This window comes from Capsicum annuum, chromosome 6 (assembly GCF_002878395.1).
Source record: "Capsicum annuum cultivar UCD-10X-F1 chromosome 6, UCD10Xv1.1, whole genome shotgun sequence".
In the NCBI taxonomy this organism is placed as follows: domain Eukaryota; kingdom Viridiplantae; phylum Streptophyta; class Magnoliopsida; order Solanales; family Solanaceae; genus Capsicum; species Capsicum annuum.
The window spans coordinates 2,436,036-2,454,499 of record NC_061116.1 but is presented as its reverse complement, the minus strand read 5'-3'; the positions used below and the strand labels follow the sequence as shown (position 1 = coordinate 2,454,499).

Here is an 18,464-nt window from a genome sequence, read left to right as displayed (position 1 = left end):
TCAATGTCGATTTTAATAAAGTTCTAGAAACTGCGTCTACACTTGATGATCTCTTTCGAAGAAGAGGAAGGCGCTTTGGAGTGTATTTGTGAGTAAAAATAAATAAATAGAAGGGTATTTTTGAGTGATAAAACAAATAGAAGGATATTTTTGTTTAATTTCAAACAGTTCGAGGTAGCTTTAACTAATTTTCGTAAATGAGATGCTGATGTAGATTGGATATGTTTCAATTTTTTTTTTTAAATTACATAAATGCATAACTTATGTTTCTAATATAACAAAAAATCTTAACTCCCTAAAGATATTATAAAAATTCCAACATATACACAGAATGTTATGTATATGTCGGTTATTTTATGTATATAAATAGAAAGAGTAAAGTAATTAAAAAGTGAGAGAGAGTAAAGTAATTAAAAAAGTGAGAGATAATGTAATTAATTTTAAAAGGGTTGGTATTTATATTATTTATATTTTTTTTACGTGGTGTGATTGGTGACACTGTGTTTTTAAGTTTAAAATATTTGTAAGCTAAAAAAATAAACAAAAATTATTTTGATTATTTCAATAGTTGTTATAATTTCTTAAACCCAATTAAACCGTCCCCTTATCCTCTCTCTATCGCAACAATGCTCACTACAACAGCCACAACAATGGCCGCCGCCTCCGCCGCTCCCTTCCCGTCGACCTCCGGCGAACTCTTCGCTAATTCGGGTCGGGTCAACACCGTCCATCCCCCCACCTTCCGCCGTCACTCCATCCCCAATTCCATCCGGGTCGGGTCACCAAATTCGGGTCGGGTCAATACTACCGCCTGTAAAGCTGACAGCTCGAATTCGGATCGGATCAACACAATAGTATGCAAAGCTAACCGGTCCACATACGCAGGGTCGCCGAATTCGGGTCGGGTCAACAGCAATGTCCTTTGCAAAGCTAACAGGTCAGCATACTCGCCACTGAATTCCGGGTCGAACTACGGCGGCGAACGACCACCGACGGAGATGGCTCCACTATTCCCAGGATGTGATTATGAACATTGGCTTATTGTTATGGATAAGCCTGGTGGTGAAGGTGCTACTAAACAACAGATGATTGATTGTTACATACAAACATTGGCTAAAGTTGTTGGAAGGTACTCCCTCCCTTCCTCCTTCCTTTTCAATCTGTCATGTTTCGCTTTTCGAAAGTTTGATTTGGCTAAATTTCAAATCTAAATTAGATTAGATTAATATTACTAAATTGGAGCAACTGGTAAAGTTGCTGGCATGTGATCGTCACGGGTTCACGTTTTGGAAATAGCTTCCGGTAGAAATGCAAGGTAAGGCTGCGTACAATATCCATTTTTGGTGGAGCCCATACTCGGACTAGCTAAATTAGATTAGATTAATTTAATATTTTAAAACTAAAATTTAAATATTTTAAAACCATTGTAGAAAGGGAGCCTTGGAGTAACTTGTAAAGTTGCTGCCATGTGATCAAGAGGTCACGTGTTTAAGCCTTGGAAACAGCCTCTACAGAAATGCAAGGTAAGACTGCGTACGATACACCCTTATGGTGGGGCTTTCGCCGACCCTGCAAATGGCGGGAGCTTTAGTGCATCGGACCACCTTTTATTTAAAAATTACTGTTATGAAATACAATAAGTTGTAATTTTTCTTTTTCTTAAACTAGCTAATTGGAAGGTAGTTTTTCGTTCTCTCCATAATTTGGTTGCTAGAAAGCTAGTAGCTAGTTGAGTGTTTAGCCTAAAAAAAGGTGGTCCGCCATGTGTATAATACTCCCTCTATCGCAATTTATGTGGCACGACTTTCAGGAGTCAAACAGTTTAATATGAAATCTTTATATATTTGGAAACTGAGTAAATAGTATTACAAGTCACAATGATTGATAATTCAAAATATTTAGAAGATATATGAAAATGTTGCGATCAAAGAAAGACTAGTGGATAAGCCTAGTGGTGAAGGTGCTAGTAAGCAACAACTGGTTGATTGCTACATACAAACATTGGCTAAAGTTGTTGGAAGGTCTATTAAAGCGGATCAACAAAGGCGAGATCAGCTCACTTGCCCACCGACCCCGTCTCTTATGTGAAAAAAACTGGAATTAGATCTTGGAAATAATCGACTCAAATAGATGCTCATCATAACCTTTCCGTCTTTTTGCTTATCACAACTTCTTTTCATGCCTTTAATTCGAGAGTTTGGTTGGTAGAAAGTTAGTCGGTAGTCGAATGTTGTCTCGCTTATTCTTTCATCCTAATAATTGTAGTGTACTGTTGAACTATTGTTATTTGATTTGTGGTACTTTTTAGAAGGGAAGCCTTGAGGTAACGGGTAAAGTTGCACCCATGTGACCTGAAACAACCTCTTGTAGAAATTCAGGTGGTCGCATAGCAGGAGCTTAGTGCACCGAGCTGCCCTTTAGCCTAAAAATAGTCGATGGATGTTTAATATATACCGGCCAGAAAAAGTAAACAATAAATCTACTCAGAAAGATCCCTACTTTTTGTTGTTTCTTGTACCCCGATTATTGTCATTTTATTTTAGATACTGTTCCTTTTAAGAATGTTTGTCTTGCTATTTTTAAGTCTCTTATGCCACAACTTCTTCACATCAGTTATTTATTTTTTTCAATTGTTTGAAATGCTTTTCCTTGAGCCGAAGTCTATTGGAAATGACCTTTATACCTTCCAAGGGAGGGATAAGGTCTTCGTATACACTACCTTTCCCAAACACCACTTGTGAGATACATTGGTATAACAATATGTTGTAATTTTGTTGGGTTATTAACTTTGATGTGGTATTTTTTTCTCTTTTTTCAACCATTGCTTTAATATTTTATTCAATCATTGTTAACATACGGAGTATAGAAGTTAAATTAACATCTCAAACTCTGTAGTTAGTCAACATCAGTATGTTAAGTGAAACAAATAGATTGCCCTTAGGGCTTCAATGGTTAGAGCTTAGCTTGTAATGTGTGAGGTAAAATGCACGTTATGGGTTCAAAACTTGTGGCATTGTGGGCAAAAGTCTGGTATTTAAGTGGAGAGGGGTAGAAGGAGAGGCTCATTATCTACCAAATTTTGAACCGTGTGCAATAGGCCCTTGGCGATTTCTCGGTTATACAGAAAAAAGTGGAGAAAGATAAGAGGGATAGTTCCATTTGTCCACCGAGTTTCAAAGTGTACGCCATGGGCCATCATCGGTTATACAGAAAAAATGAACAGTTAGATTATTTAAGTAGTGATACTCTGCAACTATTGATTTGTAATCTTGGATTTGCACTTCACTTAGCTGTTCTTTTTCTGGAATAAGGTAAGTGTTGTTTTTCTGGATATTGCAAATCCTAATCTACCAGTTCTCCTCTATCGTGGTTAAATAGTGAAGAAGAGGCCAAGAAGAAGATATACAACGTTTCCTGCGAAAGATACTTCGGTTTTGGATGTGAGATTGATGAGGAGACATCAAATAAGCTTGAAGGTTAGTGTGTGGATCAATCTATTGATTCCGTTAGCGAAAGTTCAATTATGCTAGTTACCATGTTTCTTAAAGACTGTTCTTTGAAATCTGTACAGGTTTGCCTGGTGTTCTCTTTGTCCTACCAGATTCATATGTTGATCCTGAGAACAAGGATTATGGAGGTACATCTTTTTCCTCTGCTGACATACCTATTTTAAGAAGCAAAACAGGAACTTTTGCTTTGTAATTTATATTTTGTCTTCATACCTTAGTGGTAGATCCTACATGGCTAGATGTCCCCTTTGCCCTGCATGAGTTACTGTTGGATAACAGTTTTGGGTGTGATTCCAGTGGTTCGCAATTTGTCTCCAAGTTGTAATCCTTGCTTCTTTTCTTTTCTTTCTTTTTTGGATAATGGTGATGTCCAGACCATGGCGTGCGTGCTCTTCGACTATTCTAACGATTACGTGGTACCTCCCTCTAGCATAGGTACCGAGTAACTCTGCCTACTAATACTTGGGCAGTTAGAAAGATATCACCTCGTGTTTTTCGTCTCTATTGGGATTTGAACCTTGGTTTCCAAGGGTAATCTACTAGATCCTCTTGATAATCATTGATTACTTTGCCGGTGATAATAGTAGGCTACTTCTGATGATGTACTGTGTTTTCGCAAGTAAAAACAAGCTCAAGAAGTGTCAGATTTTTTCATCTCAGAGGAGAAGAAACGCCTCACTATTTGGGTACTCGTGTTTAGTTGTTTCTCCCGTGTATAATTGGTTCCCGCATCCCCACCCCCAATCCTACATATGTGCATGTCTGGCCTCCTTTCGTTTGCTTTCTTGATTACACTTGAACTGTCATCAGTATCTTCATTGATCTTTACAAAGAAAATGCTTGCAATTCATTCGTTTGTTTTTCCTCATTTTCAGTTCTTACGATTTTGTGCTGAGATTGTTGACTTATAAACAAATAAACACTGACAACAAACAAGCTTCTTTTCGCATGTCCGTATCTCCTTGTCATATATTCATGTTTAGGAGATCGTTTTGTCTATGGTTAATCAATCAATCAACTATGTCTCGAACAACTTTTCCTATACTTTATGGCTTATGCTCATATGTTTGTAGCACATTTGGTTCTTTTCTTGAGTATTTTGGTGTGTGACCTGACAATTAAGTGTACTAGACATGGTTTGCTGCAATTGAAACCCATGTTGCTCGGACTCTTCAAAAATATCAACGGGCGCGTGTCAGATTCTCCAAAAGTAGTGCATTTTTGGAGAATCCGATACGGGTGCGGCATCAGAAGTGAAGAGTCCACACAACTTCGATTGAAGGACTTAGAAAATATTTACATGTTCCGAGATCCCTAACCATCTTCTCTAATCTGATGAATACCAGCTGAGCTATTTGTGAATGGGGAGATCGTTCAAAGGTCACCTGAAAGACAAAGGAGAGTGGAGCCAGTACCCCAAAGAGCTCAAGACAGACCCAGATATAATGACCGAACACGTTACACAAGGCGCCGTGAGAACACGCGGTGAAGACCGACTTCCAGTGTGATTTTGTACTACTACACCAACTACGCCTCAATCCCAAACAAGTCGGGGCTCTACGTGATAGTAGTCCCAACTTATTTATCTATCCTAGTTGAGGAAAAAAGAATGTATTAGTTGGAACAAGTTTGTGTCTCATGCAAGGTCATTCATGTGTAAAGATTAGTCTTGTTTGATTGTATTCTGATATAGTAGTTACTCCCTCCGTCCCAATTTATTTGGCATAGAATGTATTAGTTGGAACAAGTTTGTGTCTCATGCAAGGTCATTCATGTGTAAAGATTAGTCTTGTTTGATTGTATTCTGATATAGTAGTTACTCCCTCCGTCCCAATTTATTTGGCATACTTTTTCTTTTTCGTCCTTTCTAAAAAGAATGTCATGTTTCCTTATTTGACAACTATTTAATGACATTATATCCATTTTATCCTTATTGGGTTTCAGTTAATAAGAAAAGACAATTAAAAATTAAACATTAAAATAGCGAAGGGTGCTTGATAATATTTTGTTTCTTTAGAGCTTGTGAAACGGTAGCTATGAATGTATAAACTATTTGCCTTCCCTTTCCTTTCATGAATAATTTTAAAAATATAAATAATAACAATTATATAACACTAACATGATCAGTATAATTCCACAAGTGAAATCTGAAAAGAATAATTTTCACAAGTGAAATCTGAAGAATAACGTAGGCAAACCTTATCTTATAAGATAGAAAGACTGTTTCCGACTTACCTTACAAAATACTAACAACTAGTACAAGATACAAATCTTTTTCTGTGAAAATAGTTGGCCAAAGTTGAATGTACTCAACTTGACAACAAGCAAATGGTTACAAAATCCTTTTTCTTCTATTAACTTTTCTCCTCTTTTTGGGTTAAACTTTTTTCACATTTATAGTTAAATTTATGATACATGTCACATAAGACACTTGAGGCTTCTTTAGTGGTGGAGCCACAACCAACGAAGGGTGGTCAGATGAACATTTTTCGTCGGAAAATGTTTTCAGGTATATAGGTTAAATATAGATATTTATGGTTATATACATGTTGTTGCACACCCTTGACAAGCTAGAGAAGCATAGTCCAGTGATCAAGAGTGTACATTTCAGCATCAACAATCCAGGTTTGAACCTTGGCAGGTGCAGCAGTGCTTTGTTTTCTTTGTTTTTTAAACAGTTCTTTGCCCAAGGAAAAATATAAACGCCCTTAACCAAAAGTCTGGCTCGGCGAAAGATTCTTTGCTGAATGAAATATGCATATTGAATCATTTGAGGTTCTTACTATTGCTGAGGATTCAAAATTTTGTAAAGTTGTGAGTGTTGAGCATCGATAGAATGGTGGCTCAAGGGTGAGGCTAGTAAAAGTAACACCTTACTTTAGTCTCTCAAAATCTCAAAGCCTAAAAAAAAAACTGTAAAGGTTAATTTTATAAAAAAATTTTTGACAATATTGAATATAGTAAAAAAAACTATTAACATTTAATAGAAATATTTTAAAACTTTGAATTAAATTACTTAAATCTTTATACTAATAAATAATATATTTACAATAACATCCAAGTAATGTATTGAAAACGCATGGTTAATGTATTATTATCTTGAATCAATTCTTTCTATTATAAATAATAATATTACTATATGTGAAATATCACAATATACTAAAAACAACAATTATGAAAAAGCAACATTAATTTTTTATTTATTATTTTATATGTATATTTTTAAAGTATCGAATTAAAATTTGATTTTAGACCACTAATTTTATTGAGATGTGGACAGTATTTCTTTCTTTAATTTGTGATTCTTTTTTTTTTTATTTGGATACAAATGAACTAGTAATTATAACGGAGGACTCGAAGTTATACAAGTTAGAGAATATTACTGGAAATCAAGGTTTCCTGTTCGAAGACACTGAAGGATATTTTCAAAAGGTTTCGCAATCTTTAACACCTTGTATTTTGTCGCAAGGTATGATGGGATTGTTCAACAGAGCAATATTAATTCCCAAAATTGGATTTCAACTGAATAGGTTTTGAAAGTTCAATTTCAAATGACAGAGCCTGGTAGCAACAAATTGGTGGTGAAATTTTTACTTTCTTTGAATTTTAAAAAATTGGGATGTGTAACTTTCCTTTGATATCTGACTCACTATCAACAATAATGAGACTGTCCAACTTAAAGAATTGACCCTGAAGAGCATTCAAATATTTGAAGTTGATAAAGCGACTAATGTCGTAAGCTGGAAGAGATTACGTCTGATTTTGGCCATATTTCTTCACTAAAAATTATCGATATCGCTTGGAGCCCTCAACTTGAAGATTCCGTTAATTATCGATATCGCTTGGAACCCTCAACTTGAAGATTCCGTTATGTTGAAGATACGAGGAAAGAAGAAATTCATGTCCTTGTCCTACTTAATTCTTGAGCACTCTTTCCCTTTTTTTTTTTGTGTACCTATAGTTAAAAACAAGTAGTCCGGTTATGTATTCCAAAATTTGTTAAAATTGTACACTCTTTTATGTTTACAATCCTTTTTAATCTTTTTTTTTTTTTTTTTTTTGGGTAACTCTCTAATTCTCACATGTATAAGACCATAAGATTCAAGGTAACGTTTTAACATATTAAACGCATACTTAATTTAAAACGAGAAGATTTTTTGGCATACATACATCCTACCTCTTCAGACTCCACTTGTGGAGTTACATTGAATTTTAACTGAGAAGGTCCAGGGACGCGAGAGACACCAGACAAGCATAATAAGCCAACTTGCCTCGTATTTCCTTACCCTATTACTCCACGAAGAACCGGCCTTTCCATCCCAAAGATTTTTAGAAAGCACACATTTTATCGACATAGTAAAATATAGCTGTAAGATTTATTGTTGTTATTTTTGGATTCGTGCCTGAAAGTCCTACTTAGTGCTCTCACATGTTCTGGAGCCCGCTAATCTCGATTCACGACGAAAGTCCTTCTTAGTGCTCCCTCTAGCTCTGATGCCTGCTAATCTAAATTTGTGTCGAAAAGTCCAACTTGTCAAAGATGTACGACTCCATATTCAAGGTTAAATTTCAAAGATGTCTGAATAAAGATGAAAGAGTAATTACACTAATCTTTGGTGGCTATTACTTATTATTATGTTTGTTTTGGTATCTAACACTCTCAATGTAATTAGCAGCAAGTGGTAAAACTAATACTCAGAAATATCATTTTTTCACAAGTTTTACATCCCAATTATCAGTTGCTTCCTTTTTTTATCTTGAGTTATCATCATCTATGTATTAAACACACTTAGTTAATAGTGGATTTAGACATGAAATCATTAAGTTTTTTTGAAATAAAATTAACATATTTAAAAATTATATAAAAATTATTATAAGTCACAATAATATTTAATAATATATGATAAAATAACAGTAAAACAAATCTTGTTAGATTCTCGAAATTCGAACCAAACAAAAAAATTCTGATGACACTTTTTTGCAAGGTTGGATATTGTAAAATGAGTAGTAAGACTAATACACTATTCTTATCTTTTAATAATTTGCCCCCTCTACTAGCTTATATAACCAACAATATAAATCTCGACAGTTTTAAACTTAATTATAGAAAATTTTGATATTTTACATAATTAATGATAATCTCGATGTGGGTTAGTCGAGATGCATAATTAGCTCCCGATACACCCAACGAAAATGTACTTTTTCTTTTGTAAAGATACATAATTAGCTCCCGATATATTTTTTTCGATTTTGGATATATAGAGATACATAATACATCCAATGAAGATACATTTTTTCCTTTGTAAAGATACATAATTAGCCCCTGATACAGTGGCGGAGCCAGACTTTTGGTTAAGGGAGTTCATATTTTTCTTTGGGCAAAGAACAGTTTAAAAAACAAAGAAAACAAAGCACTGCTGCACCTGCCAAGGTTCAAACCTGGGTTGTTGATGCCAAGGTTCAAACCTGGGTTGTTGATGCTGAAATGCACACTCTTGACTACTGGACTATGCTTCTCTAGCTTGTCAAGGGTGTGCAACAACATGTATATAACCATAAATATCTATATTTAACCTATATACTTGAAAAAAAATTTCGACGAAGGGTGTTCATCTGAAAAGAAATACGAGTGAAAAGAAATTTTCCTAGATTATACGAGTGAAAAGAAATTAATCAAAACTACTAAAAATAAAGGTTTTTCCCACTGAATCGATGAGAAATTTATGTCATAACCATGATTTTCTCATTCATTTTTCATCGAACCAGTTCTCGAGAAAATACACAGCGAAAGCTTTAATGCACTAGGACTCTATTCTTATCTTTTAATAATTTGCCCCCTCTCTATTAAATTATACGAGTGAAAAGAAATTAAACAAAACACTACTAGAAATAGAGGGTTTTCCCACTATAAATCGATGAGAAATTTATGTTATAAACATGATTTCCTCATTAACGCATGGTGGAAAACAGATTCTTATTGAAGCACCGGGAAGCTTCCTAAACTTTTTCATGTGAAAATACTATTATATTTTCTTTTCACATTGATTTGAGGATCAGATCTTTGTTAGGACAAGGATCAGCACATCAATATAAGGACAAAGACCAGTGCTGGAGCCAGAATTTTTACCGAGGGGGGTTTAGAAGTAAATATACGGACTAGTCGAAGGGATTTCAATATCTATTATATATAGATAAAAATATTTTTCTAAAATAACATATGAATCTCGACTAATACGTCACGTAGGATGTTCAGTGTAAAGAGTTGATAAATATTGAAAGTGAAACTCTTTATTAAACAGATAAAAAAGTAAGTAAAACAAACAAATTGAAACAGAGACTCGTAGAATCCAAATATGCTATGAGCAAGTTCAATATTAACAAGAGCAACTTCACTACCTGTACAGGGCTGGCTGCAATGAGCCTACCACCACCGGCGCCCCTGAGTACATGTCGATCAGGACTACTAACCGAGATACTTATACCAGTAAGCATCACTGTCCACTGATGCTTCCGCTGGACCTTACCCTTACCTCAAAGGTAGAGAGGTTGTTTCCGTTGGACCCTCGGCTCAAGAAAAACAGACCAAGCAGCCCAGAAAGAGAATAAACAAAAATACAGCATACCAAAGCATTTTGAACAGTAACATGACAAAACAATAGAATGATTGAAGTACAAGAAACATAAGGCATGGGCTCACATGACACAGAAGACAAGCCAAACTAGTAACCTGTTTTATACACAGAGTAATCAAGTGACGAAGAAGGACAACCAACTCGGAGGTTTATCGACAGTAAAAACTGATTCGCGAACCACTTAAAATCTGCTTATTGTCTCGTATTAACAGTAAAAACTACACAGAAAATCAATGATAATAAGCAGCAGCACTAGGAGCTTGTTTGGAAAACTTTATTATGTATCATAAACTTGTGAGTTTCAGGACTATCTGTACATTCCAAAGGCAAGAAACTTTAGTATAATGCCATGTACTAGAGCAAGTTGATAAGAGCCGACCGTTTGAACTCTATCTTCCTAACTTCCTCTCTTGACCGAAATCTCTGTTCTGAATCATTTGGAGGCATCCGGGACTTGAGCGTCAGAAGCATGCTCAAGTCTTTCCCTCGTGTCATTAAACGACAAGATCTTAGCTCGAGGGATGAAAACGTGATAGTTAGACCAAGGTTAAGACTTGAGCGATCTGTTGAAAAGTATGCGCAAACATGTTGTCATCTGAAGGGTTCAATAAGCTGAGTCTCTTCCAGTGACGAAGCTGCTTGAAAGCACTCAGCTGCTTCTGTTGCTGATCCCTCATCTTTGTAAAGCAGACCAAGATTATGCCATGCAGAAGCATTCATCCGATCAAGTCGCAGTGCTCCTCTCAGATAAGTTTCGACAGTTGCAGGAGAATGGTTACCTATCTGCCTAAGTACCACCGCGGTTGATATTAGACTTGGCACGTGGTCTGGATCAACAGCAAGAGCATTCGTGAAGTCTGTTAGTGCAGCTTTGTATAGGCCCTTCGACTGATGAAGCAAGCCTGCATATATACTCCGTTATAAAAAAGGCAAGCTATTTGACACGAGCTACACGTAAAGTTTGCAGAAGCATGTTCATCATGTTTCAGCATAGAGTACAACAACGCAGCCAGTGTAGTTCCACAAAGTGGGGTCTGGGAGGGTAGAGACTACGCAGACCTTACCCCTACCTCAGAGGTAGAGAGGTTGTTTCCACTGGTCTCTCGGTTCAAGAAAAACAGCCCAAGCAGTCCAGAAAGAGAATAAACGAAAGTGAGAGCATACCAAAGCATTTTGAACAGTAACACAACACAACAAAACAATAAGATAATTGAAGTACAAGAAACATCAGATAGTACAACGCCGTCCAACAATGTCGAAACGAGGGCGTGGAGGTTCCGCTGGGAACAAGTTCAGGATGTCGTTGGGTTTGCCAGTGGCGGCAACTGTTAACTGTGCCGATAACTCTGGTGCAAAGAACCTGTACATCATTTCGGTGAAGGGTATTGGTGCAAGGCTTAACAGGTTGCCTTCAGCTTGTGTGGGTGATATGGTCATGGCTACTGTCAAGAAGGGTAAGCCTGATCTCAGGAAGAAGGTTATGCCTGATGTCATTGTTTGTCAGCGCAAGCCGTGGCGCCAAAAGGATGGTGTTTTCATGTACTTTGAAGATAATGCTGGTGTAATTGTGAACCCCAAGGGTGAAATGAAGGGTTCTGCCATTACTGGTCCTATTGGTAAAGAGTGCTGATCTATGGCCCAGGATTGCAAGTGCTGCCAACGCCATCGTCTAAGTTTTAAATTTGTGTTTACTGAGAGTTTTCATTTTTAATTTTTTGGATATCTGAGGGAACCGTTGTCTTGGTAAGAACTGTTACTGCAACTGGCTATGAGAATTTTGCGGTACTCCAAAATTTTTCATCTATGTAGAAGTGCATTACTATTTCAGTTAAAAAAAAAAAAAAAAAAAAGAAACATCAGATAGTAGAGAAATCGAAGGATACGAAACTACAAGAGCAATATTACGACTACTCAGATAGCAAGACAACACACTACTCACCACTAACCTCCTACCCTAATTCGGGTCCTCCACAACCTCCTATCTAAGGTCATGTCGGTGAGCTGAAACTGCGCCATGTCTTGTCTAGAAACATTGTAGAAGTTTTGAGTACATGGTAGGAACTAGAATTGGAAGTATTTTGACCTTCTAGCCAATAGCTGAATGTGATCGCTATATAAACAAAACCTTGTAACTTCAAAGATGACTCCTGATGTCTGAAGCCAGAACTAATTACGTAGAAGAAATTGGTGGAATAGAGGTAGGTTCATCCACCAACAACCATCTATGCGCAACCAGGGTGACTTGTGACAAGGAAGAAACTAATCAACATTCTACTCACAATTTCATATCTGGTGTAGATTATCTGATAGCAACAACGAAAAACCGAGCATAGCTAATTGACTCCATATTGAATAGAGACTATAATAACCTTTTATCTTGCTTTCTCATGAATATTAAAACAGTAAAACGTAGCACTTAGATACATGAACATGTTAGGATAGTAAGCACAAATGCATGAGGAGATAATGAGTGAAATATATCTACCAGAAATGTACAATCTAGAAGCAGAGTAACAGCTGATGGCCTCGGATTTCGAAAGACAGATCTCTGCATCTGGCCACCGAGATAATTTAATGTAGATAGAAGCAAGATCATGCCAGGTTTCCAGCTCCATACTTCTATTGTAGTCTCTTTCCTTCTGTTACAAAAATGAACATCAAACATCACGTCTTCTTTCTTCTCCAAAATAAAATAAAACAAAACATGAGGTAGAAAAGGGAAGAACGCAAAAACAGAAAGAGATTTGTAAGAAAAAAGGTTAGTTGAGTCGAAGTTGCACATTAAAAAACAAAAGTTTTAGGCATGTTTGGCTTTTCAGGTAGCATGATCTCTTTCTCAACAATCTCTTTGCACACCTCATTGTCAATAAATTATAAAGAAATCTGTTATGGATTGGTGGACGAAATAACCGGCAAGCAAGAGCTAATCAATTGAATGGTCAAGTTATTTCAATGGAACTTCAAATAAAATTTTTAACCTGAAACAACTCCATTCTACGGTAAGAATCTAACTGACTGACAAGTGACAGATAATTTCCACCTACCACCAACTCTCTAAGCAACTAAAGAGTTAATTTGAATCCTTCCATATAATGAAAACTTATCAGCAACACAGGGAGAATATAGCCAACATATAGAAAATGCCTCTACCTGTAAAAGTACGCAAAGAAAGAACAAAACCAACCTACCCCAAACCTTCCACCCCCAAATAGTGAATGTTTCATTTTTTATTGTGAAGGGTTGGAAATGGAAGATGATATATTACTGATAATTATATCTTTCTTCCAAAACAGAAGGTGGACATTTATACTCCTGTCCAAACTAGATATCGTAATTGCTATCTTGTGAAGTCTAAGGAGATGTTCACCTTTATGAAGCAACTATGTGCCACAATTACTCTTATTCTGCTGCATTTACCTTAATTCCAGAAAAACAAAAAAGAAGTGTATTCCTCCGACAATTGGCTGAATCTTTTTCTTTCCCATAATTTTAGGCAAATTTTGTACATCCAAGAAAATACTTCTTTCATGGGAAAATAAAAAAAGAAACAAAAGTTTTTTTCCTCCCGTTGGTAAAATGCATCTTGCTGGTGACGCCAAGTAAGCCGTTGAGTGGTGTAGAGTCATAATTGTGGCATGAACTGGGTTAGTGGGGGGATGTTTTCCATATAGGACGGAATCAAGGATGAAGCGTGCAGGACAAGGGGAGCTCAATGGCTGGTTATGGGTGCCAGTAAAGGGATATACAAGGAAGGGGGATGCTCCATTGGCTGGGTAGGAGATGGTGAACTAGATGCAGAGCATGAGTTATCTTGAAGGAGGTCGTCATAGGAAGGTCAATCCGCGGACAGAAGCGCTGAATAGAGGTCACTGCTAGGGTGTGTGGGATGGGAGAGAACCATATATCTGAAGGAAAATGTGAGGAGCCAAAATAAGAGCAGACTTGCCTTAATCCATCTTACGATAACCTTCATTTCTAGCTTGTCAGCTGCCTTATCAACAAATGCTCCTTAAGAAGCAGCTCGAATTCTACTCAATTAATTTGACATAGATATTATAGTTATATCATTTGCAACCCCACCAAGGGCTTTTCAAGTATGATGCATTCTAGAAAATAGTTCATTCACCTCATAAGGACAATTGACTTACCTTGAGATTTCCCTCCTCTCCAAAGCTTTTTCTCTGGACCTGAAGAACGGAAAGAAGCTGGCCATATGTTTCTATAGCATTTTTCACTTGGCCTTGTGCAATTTGGAGCTTAGCTTTGGTTCTCAACAATTCTCCCTGATCCCACTTTCCGCTCTGATCTATAGCTGCATCGATGAGAGTTTCAGCTTCTGGAAACTGTTTTTGAGCTGATAACACCCGAGCCAACAGCATCCACCCCTTCAGAGTAGAACCACCTTCCAATTCAAGAAGGAACCTTGCATAACGAAGTGCAGTATCCAACTTCCTTTGCTCCGCATTTTCTACACAAAGATGGTAAAGGACATTGGAGTCATTCATCTTCGTCAATCTCCCAGCAGATTCCAAGGATTGAAGTGCCTCCGATTGTATCCTAACCCTCTCAGTATCTGTCATCACCGCTCTAGATAGTGCTGAAAGTGAAAGACCTAAGACATAGTTTGCAACACCCATAAGCTGACTGCATCTACCTTGCAAGCTTTCAATAGCTCTGTGAGCAAATTTTACGCCATCCTCTGCACATTCTAAGCTTTCAGCACAGATTCTTGAAGCCAGTAAGAGATCTGGAACACAAGTAGGATCCTCGGCACTACTCAATAGTTTCCGCAACAAGTTCAGGGCGGTGATGTTATCTCCTTCTCCATAATAACAGAGAGCTAAAATATGATGCCTTTCACGCAGATCTATATTCCTAGGAAGCAACTCTTCTACTTGGTTAGCCAGAGCCCGTAGGTCACCTGAGATAGATAATGCATATGAGAGATGGTCAAAAATCGAAGTATCCCACCCTATAATTTGTAGAGTAACCTTTCTCAATAAAATCATCAAGAGAAGAATGGCCTCTTCAATGTTGGTTCTTGGAACAAATGAATTTTCCCTTTGGAATCTGAGACCAGGGGGTATGTATTCATTTCCACTGTATAGAAGAAAAATCGCAAACTCCTTCTGAATATTTGCATTAGTTTGGACATCAAGATTCCACTGACAAAGAAGAGCTCGACGGTATGACATAATTGCTTCTTTCGGAGCATCTGCAAGTATCCATAATTGTGGAAGCAGCTCGACAGCATTGCTGAGAGTCTCCTGCAATTTACAATCAGCACCAAATTTTTCAGGCAAGCCTTCTGGTAATGAAGATTCAACAATGTCCAGAATAACAGTGCATGATTGAGCAGCCTCTGCAAAAATATTTGGAGAATGCATCAGATAAAGATGTCATAAACTTGCACTTTCTGAGTTTTCGGTTTCACCTAATTCCTTATCGTGTTTTGTACACAATCGCATATAGACAAGGCATAGTAAAACTGTACAAAATCTGCCTCAGGAAAGATGTGTGCTAGTAAGGTTGCTCAGAAGCAGGGAACACTAGTCTCATACTACCCCACAAGTCAGATATCTGACAAAAAAGCCAAACATTGAATTTAACCAGATCATTTCCGAGAAATTAAAACGTGATCTAAAAGAATAAATAAGACCAAACAGTGAACTCATCAAGCACAAGCAATCAACAAAAAGAGAAAATAATTCACATTGTCCCCTGGAAGACCCCAAGGATGGATACCATAATGTAAGAGAGCAAGTGCAAATTTTTAACAGAGTTTTCCAGAATTCCTAAAGGGCAACCCGGTGCACTAAAGCTACCGCTATGCACGGTGTCCGGGGAAGGGCCCCACCACAAGGATGTATCGTACACTGCCTTACCTTGCATTTCTGCTAGAGGCTGTTTCCATGGCTTGAACCCGTGACCTCCTGATCACACAATTCTGCAACTAATTCCCAACTAATTCACTTAAATCATTTGCACTGACTAAATCCTCCATAATTCTGCAATTTGATTTCATGAACAGCAGCAACTTTTAAGAGCTATGGTATCAGCTAAATATCTAGAAATCTCATCATGCAATATACTTTTTAACCCTTTCAATGAAAAAGAAGAAAAGCCACTCCTACTTTAACTTAGTTGTTTCATCAAACAACAATTTGTTCACTCGTTGTGAAGTAAGAGCACAAGTTCAAATGAAAAGGAAAAAAAAGAAAAGAAAAGTTGAACTGCATAAGGAATTTGACAAGAAAAGAAATCCCAAATTTACCTCATCACTTTATAAGCAAAAAAAGCCCAATTTTTTCATATAGCAATAAGATAGCCATCTGTAGCTGAACTAAGTACACTTCTTTCCAAGATAGATTTCTTGGCGTGATGAAATATAAGGACCCCACCCCCACCCAAATGCCCCTAGCTCCCCTCAATTTTGAACTTCTGAGTCAAAACCAAACAATATTTGTTGTTTTCTCACGTTTTGTAATAAAAATTTCTAATGGTTCCACCTTTAAAAAGATTAGATAGCACACGTTTTCCTAAAAGAAAAAAGGAGGTTGGGAGTGAGGAAGTAACTTGAGAAAAAACTATTTCTTTCATAAAATCATAAGTTAATATTCACGGTTGGATTAGTACACTGTTTTCCCAAACAAGAAACACCATGGGGGAGCAGGGCAAGGAAGTAATTGAAGAAGCCCCAATTTCACAAAATTGAAATAATCCTAAGATGCCTACTGGAAATCGAATTCAACATCAATAATCAGCCATATTCCATGAATAACAAAAACAATAAAAAACCCAATTTAATTTAGTTCATATCCAAATTGAAAATGTAATCCTGATAATCCTACTCGATCCAAGGGTGTAGCCTAGTGGTCAATGAAGTGTTTGAGACTTGAGAGTCATGAGGTCTCAGGTTTAAATCCCAGCGGAAGACAAAATGTTTGCAAAGACATTACAACTACTGCTACATCTCAATGCTAGGCTTGTCGGGTTCGGCTATATGAATTGTCATGATTCATTTTCCTATATTTGTGTAAGAAATAATGTTCGTTACAAAAAGTGAACTGAAAGACTGCATGAATATAGTCTAACCTTTACACCTCCCAAGAGCCTGCAATGATTTTGCTTTAAGAAAGACTGCTTCCAGGAGCAAACTCACAGCATGTATGGACATTGGTGGTGTATCATACTTCTGCGAACGTCTCTTTTGAGTTCGAGCTCTGTTGGCAAGGGTGACTTTCATTTTAGTAGTAACTGAGGTAATATCTATCCCTTCGAACACATGTAGAGCAGCCTCTATGTTTCCCTTTTGGTACTCATATCTTCCGAGCAACGCCCTTGCTTCCTATAAGTAGATATAGTTAAACTGCCAGATGAATAATTCTAATACGTACCAATTCTAATACATGGCAATGTATTTTTTTGATTGGTACCTCATAATTCAAAGCACCATTCTCGCGCAAAGATGACTCAGCTTCTTCAATATTGCCAGTATCTAGATTTTGTTCAGTTTCTCCGGTTCTTGATGATTGGAGACTTGTTGTGTAATCCTTAGTTGCAAGGGAGTCAGGGGATGGAACCACGTCATCTATCTGTAATTGTTCTCCCGAGCAGAAGCACTTCATCATCTTCCTCAACTTCAAACTTGTCCGTGCCTTCCCCGGCTTGTCGACCCAATTATCATTCTCCATATTGTACGAACTCACTCATGATGCTGTAACAGCAAGCAACACCAACAACAATGAATTTATAACTCGTTTGCCAAAAGGTCACTAGAACTTTCAGTGCTCTTGAATTGTGATAATTAATATAATTCAAAATCATGGATAATCAATCCATAAAGATAAAGGAATTCACATCAAGTTCATCATAACTTAAAAACTCGACATGTTTATTAGTAGATCGTAGTCGATCGTTAAAATTTCTGTTAAAACCCAGAAATAGTTCCGAACAACCCTTCGTAAGAACCCCTCATTCCACCCCCATCCAAAAAAGCAAAGAAGCTTTAGGCCAAAGTGGTTCTAAACTCAAACCCGAAATGACACACAATTCTAGAATAGTTCTAAAGGGAGAGCCCCTATTATACACTTTCTTTGTCCCTTAATGCTCCTAATAATCGATAAAATTCTACTTTAAATCACAAGCAAAGAAAAGAAACAACGGAAAAATATTTTTTCAACTTCCAATATATTAACTAGTTGAGTCTGTGTCCAATTCAGATAACCACCATCATATTCATGAGATTAAACTCGGAACAACACAATAATGATGACAGTTAAGGAACTCATAACTAAGAATTTCTACTAGAACCGACTTTACC

At 37.0% G+C, this 18,464-nt stretch overlaps 3 protein-coding genes across 4 annotated transcripts in view; 2 read left to right on the top strand and 1 right to left on the bottom strand.

Moving 5' to 3' along the window:
* The first annotated feature begins 486 nt into the window (after positions 1-486).
* On the top strand, positions 487-5,440 carry LOC107873647 (multiple organellar RNA editing factor 2, chloroplastic). 2 transcript variants are annotated; one of them, XR_007056335.1, is made up of 5 exons: positions 496-1,129; positions 3,379-3,476; positions 3,572-3,637; positions 4,856-5,154; positions 5,275-5,440. XR_007056335.1 is itself a non-coding variant. In XM_016720578.2 (4 exons), exons 1-4 carry the CDS (start codon positions 627-629, stop codon positions 4,996-4,998), a joined length of 810 nt encoding a protein of 269 aa, XP_016576064.1. In that variant the 5' UTR covers positions 487-626; the 3' UTR covers positions 4,999-5,440. The 2 variants fall into 2 exon arrangements, 1 of the variants encoding a protein (XP_016576064.1); XM_016720578.2 differs by having other exon boundaries at positions 487-1,129; positions 4,856-5,440.
* Positions 5,441-10,289: 4,849 nt separating this feature from the next.
* LOC107873648 (protein NPGR2) overlaps positions 10,290-18,464 on the bottom strand; it is a 12,067-nt gene continuing 3,892 nt past the window's right edge. The window contains exons 2-6 of the mRNA XM_016720581.2: positions 17,578-17,858; positions 17,237-17,489; positions 14,290-15,503; positions 12,627-12,780; positions 10,290-11,043 (exon numbers count right to left, since the gene is read on the bottom strand). Coding sequence (XP_016576067.2) covers positions 10,733-11,043; positions 12,627-12,780; positions 14,290-15,503; positions 17,237-17,489; positions 17,578-17,835 — 2,190 coding nt within the window. The 5' untranslated portion in view covers positions 17,836-17,858 and the 3' untranslated portion in view covers positions 10,290-10,732. The remainder of the gene's footprint in view (positions 11,044-12,626; positions 12,781-14,289; positions 15,504-17,236; positions 17,490-17,577; positions 17,859-18,464) is intronic.
* Positions 11,386-11,995, top strand: LOC107873650 (60S ribosomal protein L23-like). The gene has a single exon (XM_016720583.2). The coding sequence runs from the start codon at positions 11,394-11,396 to the stop codon at positions 11,769-11,771; it is 378 nt and encodes a 125-aa protein (XP_016576069.2). The 5' UTR covers positions 11,386-11,393; the 3' UTR covers positions 11,772-11,995.

What these genes read in the sequence shown, in the direction of transcription:
- LOC107873647 (XM_016720578.2), top strand. Translation starts at nt 627, where the DNA reads ATGCTCACTACAACAGCCACAACAATGGCCGCCGCCTCCGCCGCTCCC. An exon ending in TTGGCTAAAGTTGTTGGAAG is followed by an intron (nt 1,130 to 3,378) that starts GTACTCCCTCCC and finishes GTGGTTAAATAG; the next exon opens with TGAAGAAGAGGCCAAGAAGA. An exon ending in TGAGAACAAGGATTATGGAG is followed by an intron (nt 3,638 to 4,855) that starts GTACATCTTTTT and finishes GATGAATACCAG; the next exon opens with CTGAGCTATTTGTGAATGGG.
- LOC107873650 (XM_016720583.2), top strand. Translation starts at nt 11,394, where the DNA reads ATGTCGAAACGAGGGCGTGGAGGTTCCGCTGGGAACAAGTTCAGGATG.